This window comes from Crinia signifera, chromosome 5, assembly GCF_055691185.1.
Source record: "Crinia signifera chromosome 5, ASM5569118v1, whole genome shotgun sequence".
Lineage (NCBI taxonomy): Eukaryota > Metazoa > Chordata > Amphibia > Anura > Myobatrachidae > Crinia > Crinia signifera.
The window spans coordinates 107923638-107948871 of record NC_139221.1 but is presented as its reverse complement, the minus strand read 5'-3'; the positions used below and the strand labels follow the sequence as shown (position 1 = coordinate 107948871).

At 44.7% G+C, this 25234-nt stretch overlaps 2 protein-coding genes across 7 annotated transcripts in view; both read right to left on the bottom strand.

Annotated features, from left to right (window-relative positions):
* KIAA0319 (KIAA0319 ortholog) overlaps window positions 1–380 on the bottom strand; it is a 40863-nt gene extending 40483 nt beyond the window's left edge. For 2 of the 4 annotated variants that reach the window (XM_083187829.1, XM_083187828.1), the window contains exon 1: window positions 92–378. The gene's annotated coding sequence lies outside the window, so the exon portion shown is untranslated. Of the gene's footprint in view, window positions 1–91 lie in introns of all 4 variants that reach the window. The other 2 variants (XM_083187830.1, XM_083187827.1) reach the window with 2 other exon arrangements.
* A 7510-nt stretch (window positions 381–7890) lies between these two features.
* On the bottom strand, window positions 7891–25217 carry TDP2 (tyrosyl-DNA phosphodiesterase 2). 3 transcript variants are annotated; one of them, XM_083187824.1, is made up of 7 exons: window positions 25026–25217; window positions 20525–20643; window positions 13512–13685; window positions 11879–11970; window positions 8963–9081; window positions 8578–8748; window positions 7891–8336 (listed from the first exon to the last, which is right to left on the bottom strand). In XM_083187824.1, the coding sequence occupies exons 1-7, from the start codon at window positions 25041–25043 to the stop codon at window positions 8055–8057; spliced, it is 975 nt and encodes a 324-aa protein (XP_083043950.1). In that variant the 5' UTR covers window positions 25044–25217; the 3' UTR covers window positions 7891–8054. The 3 variants fall into 3 exon arrangements, with proteins under 3 accessions (XP_083043950.1, XP_083043951.1, XP_083043949.1); XM_083187825.1 differs by having other exon boundaries at window positions 25037–25217; XM_083187823.1 differs by lacking the exon at window positions 25026–25217 and adding an exon at window positions 24753–25007.
* Between the last annotated feature and the right edge of the window lie 17 nt (window positions 25218–25234).

Sequence of the window (25234 nt, the reverse complement as noted above, 5' to 3'; positions counted from 1 at the left end):
CTAGCTAATATATTCAGAGCAGACAATGGTAATGGCTCGGCAGGAAGGACTAGCAATTCCCACAGAAAATATTGAGCATCTTGTGTTCTACCTGCGGTGCTGATGATGGAGAGGAGATGCTCGTTGCTGCTTGTGAAATGCCCAGGATGCTGGTTACTGCTTGCGAGATGCCCAGGGATGCTGGCTGCTAGTTGTTAAAGGCAGGTCTGTGTGTCTCTTGTTGCCTGATGTCTTCCTGTCTTTCTCATGATCACAGATGGGCTGGAGGTGAGGGGAGTGGTGGTGGAGCTGCTGTTGCTGCAGGGGGTGGGAGGTGGGGCTGGTATTCTGAAGGCTCTGTGGATGAGACAAGATATGTGCAGTTTGCTTGCGTAAAAATGATAATAAATGAAGGATAGAAGTTAATATAGACTGTAATGCTCATGTAAGGATGATATGTTGTTATTGTAGATTAATTAAGAGATCTCTGTCAATATTATCTGGAAACACTTTGATGCTATTAGAATTCTGTGATATTTTCAGAATGGTTTACAACAGAGATGAGATTATTTATGAAGGGGAAAATGGTTTTGCCCTGCAGATGTGTAAATCACAGAGAATCCCAATGGGAGAACATGTTTGTGGTGCAAAATGGCTGCAGATATGGAGGTGAAAATATTTAAACAGGGAGAGGGAATGCTTGTCTGAAGTTGGGTGGGTGGTGGTTTCAGGGGGGGGGGGGGGGGGTGCAGTGAAGGTGTTGTTACTGAATTATGGAAGAGGTGCTCTGTATTTTAAAAGTGTGGTGTAAAGAACAGATTATTTTTAGAATTAGGAGTAAATTCCATTGGAATTTGGAACTGTTCAGCTATGAAATCAGCAGCGTGCCACCGGCTTTTACGTTCCATGCACTTTAGCAGTGGGTGACCCTGCTCTCTGATTTTAAGTGGTTTTCCTCTTTGTGGCAGAGTTGCTGTTGTTACTAAATTCTTAAGCTGGATACACACCTACAAATTTTTCTGTCCAATCTGTCTGGTGGGAACAAAAATAATGTATGGGAGTAAATGAGAATTAAACATTTGCACCCAAACACTGTAAAACAGACAATGGTCAGTCAGACAAATTGGTTAAATCCATTTGATTTAACAAATTTATCCATAAAAAAAAAAAAAAATTTTGTCCATTTCCCAGTGTTTGGAAGCAAATGGTTGATTGTCATATGCTTCCATATATTGCCAGATTTTTGTTCCAACTAGATAGATTGCACAGATAAACCACTGTGTGTGTACCCAGCCTTAAAGCTGGGCACACACCTAAAGATTTATCTGTCCAATCTGTCTGGTGGAAACAAAAATTTAGAACTGTAATTGGGCAAATGACAATCAACCATTTGCTCCCAAATCCTGGTAAATGGACAAGATAATTGTGCTTATAATGGTCAACAGATTTAACTAATTTGCCTGAGCGACCTTTGTCCTTTTTCTAGCATTTGGGAGCCTGGATTTATCTGACCAATCTGGTGGGAGCAAAAACATGGAAATATAAGGGAGAAAAAGGCAATCAAAAATTTGCTCCCAAACTCTGAAAAACTGTCAATGGTCATTCAGACAAATTAGTTAAATCAACTTATTATAACAAATGTATCCAAGCAATTGTTTTTGTCTGTTTTCCAGCATTTGGAAACAAATGTTGAGCAAATGTTGATTGTCATTTGCCCCTATACATTTCCAGATTTTTGTTCCCACCAGGCAGATTGGACAGATACATCTTTAGGTGTGTACCCAGACTTAAGGCCCATACACACTATCCAATCTGGCTGATTGGAATGAAAATCTGGACATTTTTGGGAGCAAATGACAGTTGACCATTTGCTTCTAAAAAAGGAAAACAGAAAAAGGTACTCTTTACCTAGAACGGCGCCCACGATTGAAATCGCGGGCGTCGGGGGTAAAAATCGCGGTCATCGCGGGCATCGCGGGTAAATCGGGATGGCCGCGATGCCTGCGATGACCGCGATTTTCCCATAAGGAACAATGTTAAAACGGCAGATTGACCGCGATTTTACTGTTAAATGCCTCAATGGACCCGATTTGGGGCCAAATCGGCCAAATTAACCCTTAAATGTCCCCCCAAATTTTTAACGCCAACCCACGATCAACGCCAACCCGAAGCGTGGCGAGCGCAGCGAGCCCGCGAGGGGCGGCGGTACGCGTCCTCCGACCTTTTCATGCCCTACTATCCACTACGGCGTGGTGTGAGAATATAATAGTGTGGCGAGCGCAGCGAGCCACCGAGCCCGAAGCGTGGCGAGCGCAGCGAGCCCCGCGAGGGGACGCGGATACCTTCACAGGTAGACGCGTCCCCTCGCGGGCTTCACAGGTGTCCGCGTCGCCACGGACACCTGTGAAGCCCGCGAGGGGACGCGCATAACTGTGAAGGTATCCGCGTCCGCTCGCTGCGCTCGCCACACTATTATATTCTCACACCACGCCGTAGTGGATAGTAGGGCATGAAAAGGTCGGAGGACGCGTACCGCCGCCCCTCGCGGGCTCGCTGCGCTCGCCACGCTTCGGGTTGGCGTGGATCGTGGGGTGGCGTTAAAAATTTGGGGGGAGATTTAAGGGTTAATGGGCTCTGTGGCCCATTTAACATTGATTCCTATGGCCAAATCGGGTGGATTGAGGCATTTAACAGTAAAATCGGGTCCATCACGCCTTTTAACATTGATTCCTATGGGAAATCGGGAGCATCGCGTCGCGGGCATCGCGGGTACATTTATGGCCGGCCGCGACGCGACCGACACGATTTCCATGTTTAACATTGGTTTCAATGGGAAATCGCGGGCATCGCGTCGCGGCCACACATAAATGTACCCGCGATGCCCGCGACGGGCGCCGTACTAGGTAAAGAGTACCCAGAAAAAATTGGTCCTAGAGACAAATTGGTTAAATCAATTTATGGAGATGACTGCTTTTCCTCCATTTTTTCCAGCATTTGGGGCAAACAGTTGATTGTAATTTGTTCCAAGAAATTTCCAGATTTTCATTTCCAACCAGCCAGATTGGAAAGATAATCTTCTAGTGTGTATGGGCCTTTAGACCTTCTAATAGTATTAATTACAGAGTAATGACTATACAAGAGATATATCCCTGGTTCTGCCTTGAAGATCCCATGAGTGAGGGTCGAAAAGCCTTGAAAATTGTGGCACCATTCATTGACACAGGGATTCAGAGACAAGTTTTGTTCCATCCCCATTCCAGGTTCCTGTTCTGATACCCGGACGATGGCGTGGTGACTACTGTATGTTATGCTGATAGCACTGCTTCTAACCAGTTCTTAACTGGTAATTGCTCCCTTGATATCATTCCATTTTTTTTATTGACAATTTTTTTTATTGTAATTCTACTGTTATGTGTACCATGTATTAAAACTTGCCTCACCAAGTTTTCCTTCTTATTTATGCTTCTCACCTGATGCTGGGTCCCTATGAAAATAAGGGGAAAAGTATGCAACAGGATGGAAATATTTTTTCATATTATATAATCGTATAGTCATTGTACTTTTTGTTCATTAATCCTTTGCAGTTCAATTTTTATTATTTTTGCAATTCAAACAGTCTGGTTTAAATTGTGTTGTTTTTTTTTTAATTGTTATTCAGAAATGGTCTACATCAGGCATGTCCAAACTATGGCCCTCCAGCTGTTGTAAAACTACAAGTCCCATCATGCCTTGCCACAGGTTTTGCTATTAGGGAATGTTAAAACTATGGCAAAGCATGCTGGGATGTGTAGTTTCCCTACAGCTGGAGGGCCACAGTTTGGACATGCCTGGTCTACATTGAATGTTGAACGATGTTAATGTTCTTTTATTAAGGTGGCTCACCATTGGATCTGCTACTAGCGCTAGGGCTGTTGAGCCTGACTAGATGTTGGACCTGAAAGGGTTAACAATTTCCTCAAGTTAGTAAGGTGATACCATATTCTATACTATGCCTTGTTTGTAATAGTATCAATTACAGTTGACTGGAAAATCCATCAGGAATTAAATTTCATGAACCGTCTTGTTGCAAAGGTAGCACCCTATCATAGTCCCATGTTTGAATGTTTGTAAATGGAGACCGTAGGGCTACAGTAGGTACTTGATACACCTGTGGCAACAGGTCTGATTAAAACACCTACACTCAGTAATTAACAACTGTGGCCGAATACGTTTGTCTATATAGTGTATATATTGCTCAGTTTCTCCTTTTCATCAGCAACCAGAGATGAAAAAGAAACTGCCAGGGGGGAGCCCGGCAGTGGTAATCAGCTGGTCGCCGGAGCATTTTCCTGCAACCAGCGATCACTACAGGGGTAAAAACGGGAGCGCGCACCCGGCGATATATATCGCTGGTGCACACTCCCATCGTGGGCAATATGGTCGCTTAGCGACCATATTTCCCGCGATATTGTACTAAATCGCCCCCTTGTGTACGCACCTTAACACATCATAAACTGTGTACACACGGCTGCGATGGGGGCTGATATCGCTGGGAATATGGTCGCAGGCGACCATGTTGCCAGAGATGGGAGTGTGCCGCGAAGATAAATCGCCGGGTGTGCGCTTCCGTTTTCAGCTCCGTTCTAATCGCTGGTCGCAGGAGCTTGCTCCTGCGACCAGCTGATTACCTCTGTGGCACTGCCGGCAGAGGTTCCCTTTCATCAGCGACCATCTCTGGTCGCTGATGAACAGGAGAAACTGAGCAATATATTGCTAGCAATATATGGCTGAGCAATATATCTCCCCCGTGTGTACGGGGCTATAGATATATGCAATTAACCTTTACATTCCCTCCATTTGTCATTTTTGACATAACCACATTCCCTTTCATTAACTATTTCTCCTGCAGGTAAAATACATCTACTTGATCAGCATGATATGTCCATCTATTGTTTATTAACCCATTTATGTAATCACTGTTAAAACACAGCTATGACTAAGTAATCGTTAACCGGTAAATGGGTGGACAGTCAATATGACCTTTTGCCCGGTTACTTAACAGTGATGTATACGGACATATCATGCTGATCATCAAGTAGATGTATTTTACCTTTATAAGGTCGACATGTACAAGGTCAACATAGACAAAAGGTCGACACATGAAAAGGTTAACATGAATATTTGTGATTTTTTGGTTTTTATTTTCTCTTTTGGACTTGATCACACCCCACCAGCTACATGAACTCCATTTGAGACAGGTAAGCATGGTGAGTGGCCCGGGCCATGCAAGGGAAGGTGCTAAACGGATTGGGAGTCTACTTACTCAGGTGTCGACATTAACACCTGAAAAAGTTATAAACTCATGCCGACTTTTTCACATGTCAACACTTTATTATAGAACCATGTAATCCTACTTTAGGCAAAACAAAAATCACAAGAGAGTCATCTGCAGCCTTAATTCTCCAAACCACGCCATACGGTTCCAGGAGCTGTCCCAGGACAACATGGCAGCCAGTGTCAAATGTGTGCTGAAAGATCCAAGATTCATGGAGAATTATCAGGAATATAGAGCCATCCGACCTGCCGCTGCTCCACCACAGAGACTGTAAAGCCATTCTATTGGGATGCGTTCAGGATGCCAGAGTTCTATATACCGACACCGGTATCCTAACGGCGTACAGAGTTGACTCAATGTAGGTCGACATACATTGGGTCGACCACTGAAAGTAGACAGGGCTTAGGTTGACAATACAAAGGTGGACAGGAGTTTTTCACATGGGCCCTGATTCACACAGTACACATGCATTTGCAGCTGCAATCCCATATGCAAATGCCTGGTTTTCTATTGGACAAATACGCCGCTGTAGTCACAGACCCTTCAATAATAAACTCCTTTAGTTACCTTATGGTAGCGCAGAATGCAGACAAACTGGTGTCAGCGTCTCAATTCAAAGAGGTGTAGGTGGATACCACCACCACCACCCCCCCCCCCCCCCCCCCCTCCTGTTACCTCTCCCAAATGGTCTCACTGCACTCCACATCTTTACTATTAGCAACTAATCCACTGGCCTAAAACTACCCTTATCCACCCAACAAGAGGAATATGTAACTAAAAAGTGATTTGCATTTTCCTGCCCATATTTCCCAGCCTTCAAGGTTCTCCAAACTACGAAGGCTAGTGATCAAGCTTTCACCAAGCACTGGCTGTGCTTACTCTAGATCAGTGATTTTCAACCTTTTTACCTTGCGGCACACTGAATAAGATTTTAAAATTGCCAAGGCACACCATGAGATCCCCACAGCGCAAAACACATTGGCCCCCACAGGAAAATACCAAACCTATTGCCCCCCATATAAAAGACAATCACATTGGTCCCCACAGGTAACACAGATAAAATACATTGGCCCTTTAAATGAAAAGAAGAGACCAGTAAATAACAGTTGAACTGGTGGTGGCTGTAAACTGGTTTGGGCATCTCTAGATCTGGGGGCACACTTGAGAACAGCTCAAGGCACACTAGTGTGCCACAGCACAGTGGTTGAAAAACACTGCTCTAGATATTAACAGTGTGAGAGTTGCTCAAACTAGTAATACCCCTCTGGTGCTGCAAGGGAAGGGGGATTTAACCCCCAGCCCACCAAGGGCATTAGTAATATAATTTTGAAAACCAACATAACAGAAGATAATTCAGTTATTCTTAGTTACATATTCAGATCTTAGTAAAAAATATTTAGCAAATTATATGATTAGCTTCGGGACCTTGACAAGGCTTCTCTGATACCGGAGGTCCCTATATTGCATGATAACAGCACCCATTCTGGGCCATATAATTGTCTACTGTAAGGCTACATGGTAACAGCACTTACCAATATATTGAAGTTGAGAACCAGCCTATCAGGAGTTACTCCTAAATCCTCCCTGTGGCACTACAGGAACCAGCATTCCCCTTAAAATGCAGGACCCATTACATGCATCTTGCACATAAAAACAGTAAAAGCTGCTCAATCAAATTAGTAATGCCCCAGATATTAGAAGTTCTAGGTGTGGGGAATGGAGGAAAAGGAAGACACAGGGTGGCTGCTGCAGGGAAATTTTAGGTTGACATAAGGAGTCCAATATTACAGTAGATGGTGGGGAAAGTAAATAACAGGGTGAGGGGAAGGTGATGAGAGAAAGCCAAAATTTCCATAGCAGAGAATACTTCAGCATGGGAGAAATAAGTTGTAAAGATCTACAGATCCCAAGTGTACTGGCTGCTTGGGAAATATAGCATGAAGAAGGAGCCACAAACCACAGTTGTATGTATATTTCTGGGATAAAGCTGGAGACAAACCATGTAGCTATTTTCATAACCCTCGAATACCAATACTACTGTACAAAGAAGGGCAACTAAAATGGTGCATGGCCTACATCACAAAACTTACCAGGAAAGACTAAAAGATCTTAATATGTATACTTTAGAGCAGAGAAGGGAAGGGGGGGGGGGGGACATGATAGAAACAAATATATCAAGGTTTTTAACTACAGGTGGGAAACATTCTTCACAGGAAGAGGCGCAACAGAACACGAGGACATGAATAGAAACTAGAGGGAGGAAGAATTACTTCACAGAAAGGGTAGTGGATAAGTGGAATAGCCTCCCATCAGAGGTGGTAGAGGCAGATACAGTAGAACAATTTAAACATGCTTGGGATAGGCATAGTGATAGCCTTACAAAGAAATCAGGATCAAATATAGTTTGAGGTAACATGTTTAAAAAAGGGGCAGACTAGATGGGCCAAATGGTTCTTATCTGCCGTCAAAATTCTATGTTTCTGTGTTACTTCTGTAGGCAGGGTGAATTGGCACAGGCTTTGACTAGTACTTTGTTTGACCCTTATTCTCATCTGGGGAGAGCAGGTAGTAGATGTAGAAGCTGGTAGACAAAATCATAAGTTATGCAGAAACTTTATGGAGACATGACATACACATTTTCTATGAAGTAAAAAAAACAACCCCTTAGTATATAAAGGGTATAATAATTGAGGTTGGTTTTAAATTATCAGTATAGGTAAAAGAATCTTTAAAACACTGTTGAATTATAAATTCAATAGTTTTACAAGATTACATCAAAATCACACAACAGGCCCCAGTGATCGCTGGGGAATCTGCCACAGTCCAGTTTTTCAGTTCCAATTAGGTCGAGAGATTGGGGAACCACTTGGCCTCCATTTACAGCTGCACGGTACAGTATACGGTCAAATCGCAACCTGCTGGAGTATGCTGTTTGCAGATTGTTGTTTATTTTTGTGTCCCATGTATAACGGCAATGTTCAGGCTTTCCAAGAAACTCCCATACGTCCAATACGTTACTTGGTAGACCTCCAATCTTTTCCACCTGTAGACAGAACACCTACCATTAGTCATGAGAAGTAATTTCATATTATAGAGGTAAAAATAAATAAAAAAAATGTTGTGCTACTCCGTTCTAAATGTAATGCCGACATAAAACCTACCACATCTGCAGAATATAGGAGAATAGAATCAACGGTACGAAACATATTAAGACACTGCAGAACCTTTCCATTTGTAAAACACACCCACTACTGGGCAGTTTCAGGAAGCAAACGTTTACAGACCTCCTTATCCCTGAGGTTTGTATCTCCACCAAATATCACAGTGGTTGCCGGAGGAACGTCTTGCATCTTCTTCAGTACTATGTGCAGCTGGTTCACCCGTTCTTTCGAATGATCTTTGGTGCTTTCTAAATGAGAAGTCATGAGGCAGATATTGTTCCCACATATATTTACCTATAAGAAAGAAACACAAGTGTTTATTGCTTATCAATTTAATAGATTATCTTTTAAAGGCCCAGAAACTGCCTTTGAATGTTATATAAGATACAGTGACCTAGCAATGGTATGAAAGTAATAATTTCCATAACCTTTTGTTAAGCATTTACGTTAATGTCCATGTCCCCCTTCATATTCCCATCACTTTTTTATTTATTTTTTCCCAACTTACATTCGCTATCAGCAAATTCCTCATCATGGATGTACTTGGGAATGGAACAATTTCTTGGTTCATTAGTTTTACTCTGGATTTTTTAAGCATTATGGCAGTATAATAACCATCGTCATTTCCTAGAAAGAACAGACAATGAAATGTAAAGGAGGTGATTAATGCCCCTTTCCCACTGCAGGCTTTACACGGTAAAATGCCGTTTTTTTAGCCTTTTTAAACGGCTAGAGCTGCAGTGGGAAAGCTCCAGGTTGCTTTACACGGGTAACAAATACCGGTTTTTGTTACCCGTGTAAAAAGCAGTGTTTTTAACGTGTAAGAGCCGTTTTTTCGGCAGTGGGAAAGGGGTAGCCCTTTACACGTTAAAAAAAAAACGGCATGGGGTCCCCCCCCACTGCCGTAACCAGCACCAGGCTGAAGGAGCCGGGGCTGGTATTAAAAAAAATCAGGAAACCCGACAAATAGGGGTTCCCTGATTTTTTACAACCAGCCCCAGGCTCCAGGTCCGGGGCTGGTTCCCAAAATACGGGGGACAAAATGACTAGGGGTCCCCCGTATTTTAAGAACCAACCCCAGGCACAACCAGCCAGCAGGGTAATGCCACAGCCGGGGGACACTTATGATATAAGTTCCCGCGGCCAAAGCATTAACCCTACCGACCAGTCAGCCTGGCCAGGGGCCCTGGGGGAGTGGGGACCCCCCCAATAAAGGGGTCCCCCCCCTCCAGGACTTACCTGACCAGGCTGAAGCCTGGTGCTGTCCTCGATGCCCCTGGGCGGTGGGCATCGAGCTGATGGTATGGTGTAAAAAATAGAATAAAAACCATTGTCTTTTACTGGTGAACTATGAGTCCCAGCAAGCCTCCCCCGCAAGCTGGGACTTGGAGAACCACAAGTCCCAGCCTGCGGGGCATTAAAGGGCCCGCTGGGTCTTGTAGTTCCACAGTAAAAGAAAGAGTTAAATAAACACACTGACACACGTGAAAAATAAAAGTTTAATACATACATAACACATACATACTGATACTTACCTATCTTGAGCCCGTAGGTAGCCCTGGTCCTGATGTCCTGGTCCGTGTCGGCGTCTGTATCCATGTCGGCATCCCTGTCGGCGACGGCGTCGGCGGTCCGGAGAAATCCATTTGGGAAGCTGTGGAAGGAAACCATACTCACCTGTCCCAGCGTGACGTAGTCCAGGTAAGGTCTTTGCAAAAAAAACAAACCGAACACCCGAACCAAGTGGACAGCTGAGAGACGCACGGTGTGTTTACATCGTGCGGCTCCGCCCCCGAATGCCGCTATTGGCCGCCTTGCGGCCAATAGCGGCATTCGGGAGGCGGAGCCGCACGATGTAAACAAACACCGTGCGTCTCCCTGTCCGGTCTGGTTTCGCGTTCTCGGTTTGTTTTTTTTGCAAAGACCTTACCTGGACTACGTCGCGCTGGGACAGGTGAGTATGGTTTCCTTCCACAGCTTCCCAAATGGATTTCTTCGGACTCCGGACCGCCGACGCCGTCGCCGACAGGGATGCCGACATGGATACAGACGCCGACACGGACCAGGACATCAGGACCAGGGCTACCTACGGGCTCAAGATAGGTAAGTATCAGTATGTATGTGTTATGTATGTATTAAACTTTTATTTTTCACGTGTCAGTGTGTTTATTTAACTCTTTCTTTTACTGTGGAACTACAAGACCCAGCGGGCCCTTTAATGCCCCGCAGGCTGGGACTTGTGGTTCTCCAAGTCCCAGCTTGCGGGGGAGGCTTGCTGGGACTCATAGTTCACCAGTAAAAGACAATGGTTTTTATTCTATTTTTTACACCATACCATCAGCTCGATGCCCACCGCCCAGGGGCATCGAGGACAGCACCAGGCTGCAGTGGGAAAGAGTCTTTATGGCTCTTACCCGTTTAAAGACCAGTTTAAAAAAAACGGGTCATTACCCGTGTAGGCAGTGGGAAAGCAGCATAATTTTCTACAAACGGCTTTTACAAATCAGTTACACATCGTACAACACATTCGTTAACATTTGTATTTTCAAGGCTAAATTCAAGTGTCAACTGATATACAAATGAAACACCTGTTACATAACATTGTGCCACTAGTGTATATTATGTAAAGAGAACAGGTTAAAGTGAAGGGCTTTCTGTGCTTTTATATTCTCCAAGAGCTTTTATAAAAAAGGTATATAAGTCTACTAGGCACAAAAGGCATCCATAATAAAATAATGGTATCACTAAACAGTTTATTATCTAGTGCAGGGTTCCCAATCTTTTTCAAACCACGGCACCCCTAGCCCCCCCCCTCCCCCCAAAAATAAATAAAATACACATACATACATATACACATACATATATTTTTTTTTATTTATTTATTAAGTAGATTGGGTTTATATGTGCTTCTTAGGTCAGTTATGTGTTAAAGGGCAGGATTTGCTTCTGATTGTACATATTTTATGATTGGCGGCCACCAGCACTGACTTTGTCCATAAATAATTGATCATAAATAATTTGAATTGGTCCTGGACCACCAATCCGTGGCACCCCTGCAAGTGTCCCGAGGCACCCCAGGGAGCCACGGCACACAGCTTGGGAACCACTAGTCCCCATTTTAAACAACCTTTAAGGCATGTAATATAGTATCTGTAGGTAACACAGATGTGCAGGATCATTACTAACATTCATTTATCTTGCGTTTCTGCAATACACACATAACCTAGTCATAACCAATGCATTAGTGCTTTGTACTATCAAGGGTATTACCCATGCTCTGTGGATTTCCCTGTACACTAGCCAGTCAGAGCTGAAATTCTGGTTTAGAACAATTCTAAAGACAATCCCCCTCTTTTCTAATAACACAGTATACCATAAAATGCTTATGGTCATTTATAAATCAAATCATGTATATAAAACATACCTGTGATGATTGCGTAGCTGACAGCTCTCTTTTTCAGATATTCGTAATATGGATGAATAACCTCTTGCAAAAATATTATATCCGGGCTATACCTGCGATATTACATGGAAACATCCATTACTTTAACGGTCATGTTTTTTTTTACCATATGTATACTTCACAAGCTACATTTATACCATAATCTTCCATATTTGCTACATGGTGTATTTACTTCTGGCTAATAAATGTCTAATGGTGTGTACACACGGGTACAATCAGCATGAGATTTTGACTATATAATCAAAATCGCATGCAGATCGCACATGTGTTTTACCTTGCGATCCCGATGCGCGCTCTCGTGGCTGCACAAATCGAAATACTGAGAGACAGTGCTGCAATGACTATATAGTGCAAATCTGCACTATAGCCTCCAAATCGCATGCAGGTCGGGTGGCTTGCCATGCGATCGCATCGGGATCGAATAGCAAGCCTAATCGACCATGTGTACACACCGTAAGATCTCTGATGCACAAGAGTTCATCTAATCTGATAAAGTGGAAAGAACTCTACTCAAAGCTTATCAGAACTAAAGCTGCCCATACACGGAGCCGTTCGTCGGCATCCGTTCTGTACTTTGCGATGCGCGCTCCTGCACATCACATAGTACGGTACAAAAAGTATGTGCTGCACATACTTTTTGTACTAGGTACACATCGTATCGGATCGCAGTGCATGCACAAGGGATGCGATCCGATGTGTGCTGTTTAAGTCCCAAACGGATCCGTTAAACGGACCGTGTATGGGCAGCTTTACAGAGAAAAAGTACAAACCAATCAGCTCTTACCTGATCATTTTTCAGACACAGTCTGTAAAAATGACAGTTACCGTACATGCTTACTTGTTAATACTTGTTCTCTCTAAGCTTTGGAAAAGCCCCCTCAAAGTACGTGATGTGTTCCTTCCACATTATATGATTATATTCTGTTTTTATTAGAACACCAATCACCTGTGTCAAACAAAAGGTCTTTTCCGCATGATTAAAGGTACGGGATTGTGCTACTAAAGTGTTATTATATTGTGTAAGTTTGAAGCATTTGACAAATTGTGTAAAGGTGCCCACACCCGGTACGACAGGGCAGTGCAATGAGACGCGCGCTCCCGTGCACATCACATAAAGTCTGTGCTTTTAGTACTAGATTGCATCGTAACTTGTACAAAAAGCACGGTGCTGTAGCACATTGTATGTTTTTTTACTAGATGCAATGCAATCTAGTACTAAAAAGCACAGAATTCATTGCACCGTGTATGGGCACCTTTACATTTATTGTTCTAAAAAACATGCATCAGGAACATGGTAAGAAGAATGGTTAACAATTGAAATTTGTTTTATTATTGTTTATGATTATTAACGTCATTGCATAAATATTGTTAACACTTTATAAACAGAAGTTCCTGCTCAGAGCCTTTCATACAGAAGAGACTGTTCTATTGTGAATGAGACTGGTGAATGGAAACTGCACAAAGGAACAACTATATACAGTACAGTAGCTAAAGGATGCATATTAAAATGGTATGTTGGAAATATATGCTGCTATACAGAGACAAGTTACTACACAGATATTTATTACATAAATCTATTGAAAACTGAACTTACAATGCCAAATAAGAACAAACACCCCGAGCCCTTTCTGGAAGATTGGTTTGGTCGAGTCCATCAATATTCCAGGTTAGGAAGGTAAAATGGCTCTCATCTTCTTGGTTCAATGTAATGAGACTACTGCTAGCGGGTGCTTGGTCAGTTACTGCCTCATCATTAGTCAGGTCAATGCTAAAATGAGAAATATGAACATATAAAAAATCAGATTATTACCTGGTAATATGCTTTCCTCTACTCCACCATGACAGCCCTGACTCATGGGTTCCTCCCCATGAGGAAAGGAAAAAATAAAATAAAAAATAAAGACACCTCCCTCCTGGCTCCAAGGTCTTTGAATTGTCCAGCTTAAATATGAAACACAGTTATTCCACATAACACATGATAACAGTAACACAACGAGGGTCGGGAACATATGCTGCCATGGTGGAGTAGAGGAAAGCATATTACCAGGTAATAATCTGATATTTCCTGTACCTCCCCCATGGCAGCCCTGACTCATGGGTCTTACCCCAGCAGTTAATACCTGGGAGGGTTATACTTACAAACCAACTCAAATAGCACTTGGCTTTAAATTAAAAATAAGGTAAAGAATATTCTCTCTTCTTCCTTTATTCATAACACCGTGCTAAGGACCTTCCTCCCGAAGTTAGCATCGGATGAAGACATCACATCAATTCTGTAATGTTTCGTGAAGGTGTGTATTGACGACCACCCTGCCACTTTACACAGTTCTACTACTGAAGTGGATCCTTTCACCGCCCATGATGCCGCCTTCGCTTTCGTAGTATGAGCTTTTAGCCCTTTTTGTGGCTCCTTTTGCTTTATCTCGTATGCTTTAACAATACAGGCATTGATCCATGTCGGCTTGGAGGCCATTTGACCTTTTCTACTACCACTTGTCAGAACAAAGATTATCGGACTTGCGAAATTCCCTTGTCCTCTGGACATAAATGTTTAAGGCCCAGCTATTCCTTGTCATTTGTCGGATTAGCACAGAAAGAAGGCAAGACAATTTCTTGATTTATGTGAAACTCCGTCACGACCTTTGGCAGGAATTGAAGATTAGTTTGTACCACCACCCTATTTTCAAAAAAGTTTTTAAAAAAAAGGTTCCTCCACCCACAATGCCTGTAACTCAGACACTCTTCTTGCGGAAGTTATCGCCACCAAAAAAATAGTCATCCATGAAAGCAACTTTAGTGATATCTCCTGAAGCGGTTCAAAAGGTGCTTCCATAAGAACCCCCAGGACCAGATTCAGGTCCCAAGGCGCTAGGGGAATAGGAAACTTGGGCTTTAATCTTTGCACTGCTTGCATGAATCTACAAACATACCGGTCATTTGCTAGATCCCAGTCCAACATTGCTGCTAAGGCTGACACTTGTACCTTTAGCGTGCTCAGAGACAAATTCATCTGCAATCCTATTTGTAGGAATCCTAACACTGAAGAAGTGTCCTGTGGGACCTGCTGACTTTCTTCAGATGAGGATACATATTTTTTCCATATTCTGTAATATGACCTTGAGGTAGACCACTTCCTTGCCCTGAGAAGGGTGTCCACTACCCCTTTATCAAAGCCTTTAGCCGTCAATGACTTGGTCTCAACAACCAGGCAGTCAGCCTCCATGTTGATGGCTGTGCCTTAAATACTCGACCTTGAACTAGAAAGTCGTGCCTTGAAGGAAGCGTCCATGGTCCTCCCACTGCCATCTGTAGAACTGTGGTGAACCACGCCCTCCGTGGCCAATAAGGGAGTATTACTATTTATGTAGGACACCACGGCCTGATTGTCCGACCTTATGATCTCCTCCTTTTCTCGTAGCTGATCCTGAAAATGACGACAGGCCCTGACTACAGCCTCCATCTCTTAGGTTGGAATGTGCTTCTTGACACCACGCCGACCATTCTCCTTGTGCCATTTCTTGACCGCAGGTTGCTCCCCAGCCTGCCTGGCTGGCATCCGTAGTCACAATGACTTGTTCCCTTATCGCAAATGATTTTCCTCCCTCTAATCGCACTTTGTCCGACCACCAATCCAAATCGGACTTAGTCAGTATGATCTTTTGGGGAAGATTCTCGCTGTTTTGTCCCACTGGGCCAGAAAACAGCCTTGCACTTTCTTGTGTGGAACCTGGCCCGCGGGACTGTCTCTAGGGCAGCTGCCATAAGTCCCAGCGTCTTCATACAGTCCTGGGATGATACTACTGATTTCCTTAGCATCATTTTCGCTTGCTGAACCAATTTCGCACTCCTGGTTGTGGTCAATGCCACATTCATCCATTGTGAATTGATTACTACTCCCAGATATTGTAATCTCTGTGTCAGAATTAAATGGCTTTTCTTTCGATTTATTAGCCATCTGGGATGCTCTAAACACTCTGAGTGCAACCTCACCGTCCTTTCTGCCTTTGTCATGATCAGAAGGTCATCCAGATAAGGCCACAACTTTATACCTTCTTGCCTTAACTTGGCTATGAGGACCATCAGTACTTTTGAGAATGTTTGTGGTGATGTCGCCAGCCTGAAAGGGAGTGCTGTGAACTGGTAACTGATCCCCCGAACATGAAAATGAAGGAACTTTCGATACCCTCCAAATATTGGAACATGTAGGTATGCGTCCTTCAGATCTATGGACGTCATATAGTTCCCGTGTCCTATATCTCGGAGAATAGATCTGACCGACCATCCTGAATGGCCTGATTTGCACCCATTTGTTCCGACGTCTGAGGTCCAGGATGGTATGGCAACCTCCTGACTACTCCTTTACGACAAAGAAACGGTAATACCATCCCTGTCCTTCTTGTGACCTTGGCACTATCCTGACCACATCCTGATTCAACATTTCTTCCAAACTTGAAATTAGAGCATCTCTCCCCTCCCTGTCTTTGGGAACTGGAGATTCTACCATAAGATTTCCCCAATATCTTTTGAATTCTATTTTGTACTCTTGCCAGGCCTGATAAAACTGAAGTAACCTGGCTCCAACTCTTTGTATGTTGGCGTCATTGCTGATCCTTTCTGAAGGGGAACCTGCCCTCCTTGCCCCCTTGGGCACGAAAAGTCGCTCTGGACGTCCAGGTCCCTCTCCTGTACACTCTTCCAGGTCTGTATGCTCTTGCTTCTCTGTACTCCGGAGAAGTATCTATTACATCTATTAAAATTTCCTGGTGCCGCCTTTTTACTGGTTTTATCTTGCAGAAGCCACACTGACTTGTCCCCGCAAAATCTTCGTAATCAAGTCATTCAATTGCTTCCCAAAGGTAGTCTCCTTGAAATGGCAGGGGCAACAATTTATTTTTTTACTGCACGTCCGCCACCCATGGTTTTAGCTATAGAGCCCTACGAACTGCTGCCGTGGTAGTCCCTGCCCTTGCAGCTAAGCGCACAGTATCCATAGATGCCTCACATAAAAATTCTACCACTAACTGTATGTCCTGTATGAGCTTTAGTAATTCAGATCTTTTGATCCTGTCCACGACGTCACCTTCAAGCTGCTGACACCAGCCTCTCAAGACACGGGAAGTCACTGCCATAGCAGTTGCCAGCTTTAGAGATGCCCCTGCAGTCACGTGCTGCTTCTTAAGGCATAATTCAATCCTCCGTTCCATCGGATCTTTGAATATATTGGCGTCTTCAAGCGGTAAAGTCGTCTTTTTAGACCAGGCATGTCCAAACTGTGGCCCTCCAGCTGTTGTGAAACTATACAACCCAGCATGCCTTGCTATAGTTTTAGCTCTCCCTTATAGCAAAACTGTGGCAAGGCATGATGGGACTTGTAGTTTCACAACAGCTGGAGGGCCACAGTTTGGACATGCATGTTTTAGACAATCTTTCTATGGCCGCATCCACTCTCGGTGCTTCCTCCCATGTCGACACCTGCTCCTTCACAAAGGGATACATTTTACAAATTTTCCCCGGTATAGCCACCCTCTTGTCAGGGTGCTTCCATTCCTCTGAAATCATGTCCTGCAGAGTTTGAGACAGTGGAAAGGTTTTACACTTTCTTTTCCTTTCTTTAAACAAAAGCTTCTGTAAGTTGACATGCTCGTGTGGATCTTCAATATTCAGAGCTTTATGGACTAGACTTAATAAATTATCAATCATATCAGGATTAAAGTCCGCATCTGACTTATCCTGAAATTGCTCTTCTTCCTCCAGGTCTAACCCTGGCAATTTAATACTGCTTGATTCCTCAACAGAGTCCTTCAATGGAAAAATACATTCAGTCGAGAATCCCCCCCCCCCCCCCCTTTTTTTTTTTATCTTTACTTGGCTTTGCCAGCCAAGTCCAGATCCACCAAATTGCAGCCAATCCCGGCAAAACCAAGATATCCCTAATTCCAGAAAAGTAGATAAACCGCAATTAGTCAATAACTACAAAACCAACATTGGTGATATAGAGGAATTGGTTATACTCCATAGATGCCTCACGCTCACACTCCGGCGCGCTCCGTGCTCCTGTTTCTGACCCCCCACACGCTGAGACTGCAAGCTGACACTGGCAGGGATCCGGCGCCGGCTATTTCGGATCTTCTCAGCCGGAAGACGTCACAGGCCAGCGCCACACACCGCCGATGACATCCGCCCGCTCTCTGACAGAGGAACGCGGACCAGGAAGTGCTGCGGACGAACGCTCTCCCGCGCGCCACATACAGACACCCCTGTGGATGCCACCGCGTGTAGCTGCCTCCCATGAGGGTCCACATGCAGCAATTGGGACCAGCATCGTTCCGGGGCTCGGTCACCCCCCTCCTTCCACTAGGAAGCGTGGCTGTAGCAGAGTAGAAGACAGATCTTCACAGGGTAAGCCTTTCCTCACTACCCGGTAAGGAAAAAAAAAAAAAAGGACACTGGAGCCAGGAGGAGGTGCCTTCTTATAGGGGCTGGTGTCCTTTTTTCCTTTCCGAACCACTACCCAGAGGGGAGGAACCCATGAGTCAGGGCTGCCATGGGGGAGGTAGAGGAAATATTGTTTTATTTTATCATAACATTTTTCTGAAGCAGGTAGACAAACATATGACTGAAGAGATTTAATAGACAGATATGAACTAGCCCCCTGTCACTAACAGAAATTATTAAAGGATTTTACCCTGAGAATGAATATCGCAGCTTATGTCAGTTCTCATACCCACCATTCTTCAGTTTGTATGGATCACTATCATTACCAAGTACTTTGCAATCTAATGACTTAAGCTGGGTACACATCTAAAGACAAAGGGTCGATGTATGAAGGGGCGCTATGTGCTTTATGCACATATCGTGTCTTCAACTACATGCTTTATTGTTTTAAAATGTATTAAACTGTGCACTCAATGTGCGCTAAGGCCAGCCCGCCAATAAACGGCACAGCTGTTCCCTTCAATCCCCCTGCCATTTACAGCCCAGGTGATGTATAACTGGCTGTCAGGCATACATAGCCCATTAAGCCGCCACGGCCGCATTGCCAGCCCAGGGCTAGCGTTGTCCTATTCCCACTTCAGGGACAATGCTAGCCCTGCTGTTGGCTCCGGGCTGTGCTTGAGATCTCGCACATGCCCAGTGAGCCAGCCGGGAAGAGAGGGAGCTGTTTTTCACATGACACATACGCAGTGCTACCAGGGGCGACGATAAGCAGAGCTGTGGACACAGGACATAACGGCTCTCCTTATCGGCTGCAGCGGGGTTAATACATTAGGCTGTTATGGTGCCCACTTCTCATTATCCAGGAGAAGCGGGACCCGTTATTTTTCAAACGTAAAATATATAATCATACATCTGCCACATTGTTTGGTGTGTACTAAGCTTTAAACTTGATCTTCCATGTTATCTCAGCAGGATATAAAATATAGATGCATTGCCAATTAAAATAGCGGTCTCAAAACATTTAACTCATTGGTATTTCATGAATGGACTGCTGGACAGTCTAGCTATTTCAGGCATTTAATTCAGTTCAATGACACTAGGGGAAGATTTGGTTGAATGAAGATACTGCCTGCTCACATTGCGTGTTTATCCTCCAATCAAGGTAGGCGGACTCTGCATGCACCTCCATAGTCTACCAGCAACAGCAGCCTCGGCCACTTAACTGAATATGCAACCTGGGGTTATGCACAAGATACCCCCAGAAAAGTGCCACCATGTTTTTACTGCCACTCCTAAATACCAGTTCCATCCTATGCCAGTCTAGAGATGATTGACCAGCCAGAATAATTCTGTTCCTGAGGTAGCTGGGAGGCTGATCCCAGGGAAACACATTGAGCTGAGCTATATTGTCCTGCAAATACTACCATTGAGGGCCACTATATGGACTATGGACATTACATCGTCCATAACCAAGAAGTCTCCCTAAAAAAACTTAATCCAGAAGCCTATCCGAGGCAGCAAAAGACTTGCATAAGTCTTCCAGGTATACCAACACCCACTCCAGAGGAACTGAATTAATCCATACAACTGAACTCTGATCTTGGGACTCACTGGCCACCTGGTGTCCATCTGCTGCTCAATTGGAGACAATACAGTCCAAATCACCATGCCTATATGTTAGTATACCGGATATAACAATTTTTTTAAATTGCTATTGGTCACATAAATGCATTTGTACTATTCTTTTATATTTATTTTTATTTATGGAATTCCATAGTGTAATTTAGTATATTTTTATTATTACATTTTTTGTAAAAGAAACCATTCCTATTCAGTATTTCTTTTTTATTTGTTTTACAGCCTGCACTGGTACATTCCTGTCTTGTTTCTTGTATGTTAATTTGGTATTGACAACCCCAGTACCAGTCGCAGATAGTAGTGCACCAATCAAACTCTTCTACCATTGTAGCCAGAATAATTAACCTGGGAAATATTTAAACAAAATCATCAGAACATGACATACTGGGAATAAAATAAACTGTTCTCACACCTTTGAAAGCCTTCCCGAGATGCCATGGTTTAAGAGTCAGCTTTTGTTTCGTGTCCCAGGAAAACACCTCACTGTCATAAGTGAGATTATAGTACAAAGGTTAACTGTGTTCACCTTACCATGTACTGGAAGATGGAACAGACATTGCTTGTTCTTCAGATGGGTTGGTTACATTAGTCAAAGGTTGCTCCTGCGTAAGACTCTCCACCCCTGGTTCAAAGTACGAGTTGACAGCCCTCTGTAACCAACAATATATACATAGATAATACAAGTGTTCATTTAAACATAAATAGCGAAATAACTACTAGTCCCATGATCAATTTGTATTTTAAGAATACATAAATAGCACATTAATTCAGAGTAATACAAAAGAAGGAAATATTGTGTGTTTAGACAAGGAATATTACTAGTGTTCATTCTAGCACCCGCCATCTTTGAAAACCCATGCAGTTCCTCTTCCCTGCCTGGGGTGTCGCTGTCTGCTGTTGTGCTTCAAGCACAGTGTGGTCTGAATATCAGCACTGATATGAAAACCAGACCTGTGCTAGAAACACCACAGCAGACAGCAACACCCCAGGCAGGGAAGAGGAACTGCATGGGTTTTCAAAGATAGCGGGTGCTAGAATGAACACTAATTATCTAAATTATTATTTAGCTGCATGTACTGTATGTGCCCTCAGTCCAGAATACATACGGATGGCTAGTGCTCAGGATTCCAGCAGTCAGAATACAGATGCTGGCATCCCAATGGAGGGAAGTATACTTACCCTCCCCACCCCCTGACCCTCTCAGCTATTGCCTAACCTGGCACCCCGCCACCTAATCCTAATACCCCCATTAGTGCCTTAACCTAACACCCCTTCCCGTCTGCCCGCTAGCAAGCCTCCAATACTGGCTGTTGGTATTGGGGTGTCATGTTCCTCATCTATTCGGAATTCCAGCACCAGTGTTGTGAGGGCAGTTGGGATGCCAGTGCTGCTATATTGAACGCTGGCATTTTGACCCCTGGGATGTTAACCGAATCCCCTCAGTCCTTATCCATCCACTTGTGAAAGAAGCAGTCATCACTATTAGTTTATGTGCACCCATAACTGTGTGTTCTAGGATTCAGTGTGAAAAACCGCAAGGTCTGACTGTAAAACAGAATCAGGCCTATGGTACTAAAGCCTAGATTTAGCAATGCTTAAGGCCCATACACACTAGAAGATTGTCTTTCCAATCTGACTGGTTGGAATGAAAATCTGGAAATTTCTGGGCACAAAAGCAGCCATCCGCATAAAGGCCCATACACACTAGAAGATATTGGCATCAATCTCATTCAGAAAGAGGCTTCTGACAGATATTGATGGAAATATCTTCTAGCGTGTATGCCTAATATCTTTAACAATGCACCCCCAGGCTCACTGTTAAAGTTATTGACATCTTCCGGACATGCAGGTCAATCTGCCAATATTGCTCATGCACCCAGTGTTCAGTGTGGATGCACAATATCTTTCACAATCAGCTCAAGGGAAATTGTTCAACAATGTCTTTTGTCTTTCATATCTTCTAGTGTGTAGGACCAATTTGTGTCTGTTCTCCATGTTTAGGAGCAAATGGTCAATTGGTCCCAAAAATGTACAGATTTTTATTCCAACCAGCCAGATTGGAAAGATAATTTTCTAGTGTGAATGGGCCATTAGAGATGAAGTACTGCGCAATCACCTCCTGTCACTTTTCAAACACAGCCTGTAACATGGCAGTAAGGAGTTGATTGGCTGGTACTTTTATCTAATTTCAAAACTTTTAGAAATGTACCCCTATATGCCATCCAATGGTTTTGACCTTTTAAGGTTTAATCTGCATGGGTTTGGGAGCACGGTCAAAAGGGAACTTGAGTCTATATAACTTGTGGCACCTGCTCCTCCAGCAAGAGATAAAATCAGAACATAGGATAGCTTTTTAGCTCTGAATGCTTCTGCACATGCACACACTAAAGTCCCCCATACACTACTGCGACTTATTCCCTCAAGAAGTGGCAGCGGACCCTCCTTGAGCCACCTGGGAGCTACCGTTTTAATGTGATATATCACATGCAATCTCATTCCCCACTGCCGGAAGGCTGTACGAGTCAGAGGTCGGATGCCAAGTAGGTCTGCTTTCCGATGCACGTGGTACAGTGATCAGATTTCAAACACCTGAGATTTGGCCACAGTTTGGCCCACAATTTCTCAACTTAGGGGGAGATTCTCCAATATTCGCCGCCCAGCTCCGCCCCCCTTCGCATACATAATTATCGCATATGCACTAACATATGCGATAATTATGGCAAAGGACAGCTCTTGCGTTAAGAGCTGTCCTTTGCGGTGAGAGTCGCCGGGTCCCAGCAGGTCCCGGCGGCTCCCGCCTCCCTCCCTTACCCGGCGCTGCTGTGCCGGGCTCTCCTCTTCCCTGCACCCGGAAGAGGATCAGTGCAGTGAGGAGGTCACAGGTCTGGGCAGCACATCGCTGTGCTGCCCGGACACAGGTGAGGGGCGAATGCAGGGCGGCGGGGGTGCGTGCGAGGCGTCAGGGGTCCGTGCGGGGCGCCGGTGGGTTCGCGTTAGAAGCCCATTGGCTTCTATGCGGCATCGCCAGATTTTTCTGGCGATGCCCCCCCGCTGCAGTAACCCGGCGGGGGATGCTTAGAGCATCTCGAAATGCGGTAAAAACCCCGATAACGGGGTTTTTACCGCATTTTTACCTTAGAGAATCTCCCTCATAGTGCGTTGAAATCAGGTGAAAAGTGGCCAAGTGTACGCCCAGCATATGTCCATTAATGGTTAGCCTATCAAATGGTTTTGATGCAAATGGCTAGTAGTAATGCATCTCTGGCTTTGAGGTCAGTAGCCTAGCAACCATTCAGTGTTAGGCTTTACATTCCCAAAGAGTTAGGTCTATATCCTAATTCAGGCATTAGTGATATTCAGGCTTGACCACAGGTGACTTAAACAGTACCTTTTACTTTGATTTAACTATCTGTGCTGAAGCCTGGATATCACTAAAACCTGCACTGTTGGTGTGCCTTGAGGACCGTGGTTAGTCAGAGGAAGGACATGTCATGTGACAGGGCAATGCAGGGAGAGGAGCAAAGTCTGAAGAAGACAGCCCAAACGGACCCTCACCACACTTCAAGCACAGTGTCTCCTTCCACTTCGCTTGACACCTGGTTACTAAAGGCAACTGGTAGTGGCGTGGATAACTACTTTAAAATAACAGGCAATGATGAGTTGCTTTGGGCAAATACTCCACTTACTCATCTCTTGGAGGGGGAGGGAGACAGTTATAAACAATCCATTGCAGAGCAACGCTCCCATAGGGTGCTGATCTAGTTACTGGCACATCATGTAGCGGTCAGGACAGCCGAGAGGGGGGGGGGGGGGCAGGTACTAATTACCCAGGCTTGCTGGAGGAGCCCGGCAGGGGCCCTGGTCTGACCCCTCCCTTCCCCCTTCGTCCCTCCCGGGCAGCAACAGCAGCACATGCTGTGCTGACAGCAGGCTCAGCATGAGCATCTCACTGACAGCGTGAGAGCTCATGCTGAGCCTGCTGTCAGCACAGCACATGCTGTAGGTGTGTGCTGCTGCTGTTGAGTTTAGAGTTTTCATTCACCACCTCTAAACATTTTGGGGGCGTGGCCTAAGCACGGGAGGTGGCCACACCGCCGACACTTAGGCCACGCCCCAAAATGTTGCCGAGGCTCGGCATTCCTCGTAGCTGCCCTGGTAGCGGAACATGTACCAGCTCATTTCCTGCAGGTGTGGATTGAAAGGCCAACTGTGTTTAGGTACAAACAATAGGTCAACAACACCATTAAAAGGAGGTCAACATGTGTTTTTTCACATTTTTGGGAAACAACTGAACCCCCAAATGGTGTAGCATTTCACTTGCTATGCTTTGGGCCTGGCACATTTTACCATTCCCAATTGTAGTCCACTTGGATGGTAAAAAAAATATTGAAAAATTTGGAAAACTCACGTCGACCACTCATGACCACCTCTTGTCAATGTCAATCTTTTGGTGTTGATCTAATGAACGTCTACAATAGACACTGTAGCCACTTTCCATTTCCTGCACTGGCACAGCATGTAGGGGCACATGTACCATCACATTTTCCGCACACTGGAGCAGATGTATTAAGCCTGGTCAAGAGATAAACTGGAGATAAAGTGCAAAGAGGTAATGCAGCAGCCAATCAGCTATGTTTGAAATATGACAGTCGGGGGTTGATAGGCTGGTGACTCGAGTCATCGCCTTTCACTTTATCTCCAGTGTATCCAATACATCTGCCCCAATGCGTCCCCTGCCCTGCCACAGCTAGGCGCTTACTTCCAGCTCCCAGTCGTTCTCCGCAAGGTAACACTGGGCCACAGCCAAGTCACAGCCGGCGATGCTGGCAAACTCCTCACATCTCTGCGTCCTCTCGCTGACTAGCGCCCCAGTCCCTGGCTCCAGCATTGCTATTTCTCCGTCCCCCTCCATCCCATGCCCGGGCCGACCCGACCCACTTCAACTAAACTCTTCATACACTAGAGCAGCGACCCCAGCCAAAGACAACCAGGCGACTGGCGCTGAGGCTAAGCGACTAGTAGCCGCGCCCACCTGAGCCGCACCATGCATCTACAGCGTCACTGCCCGTCGTAGAATCCAACGTCCAATCACCGGCCGCCGCCTCACACAGCTCTCTGCTTATTTGCTGGAAAGGTGCAGAGACAACGAATAGGAATCACGGTATTTATTTACAAGGCTCTGGCAAATCGCGACTCAGGAGTAGATGAGCACAGGCTGTGTCACGTGATGCGCTGCCGCTA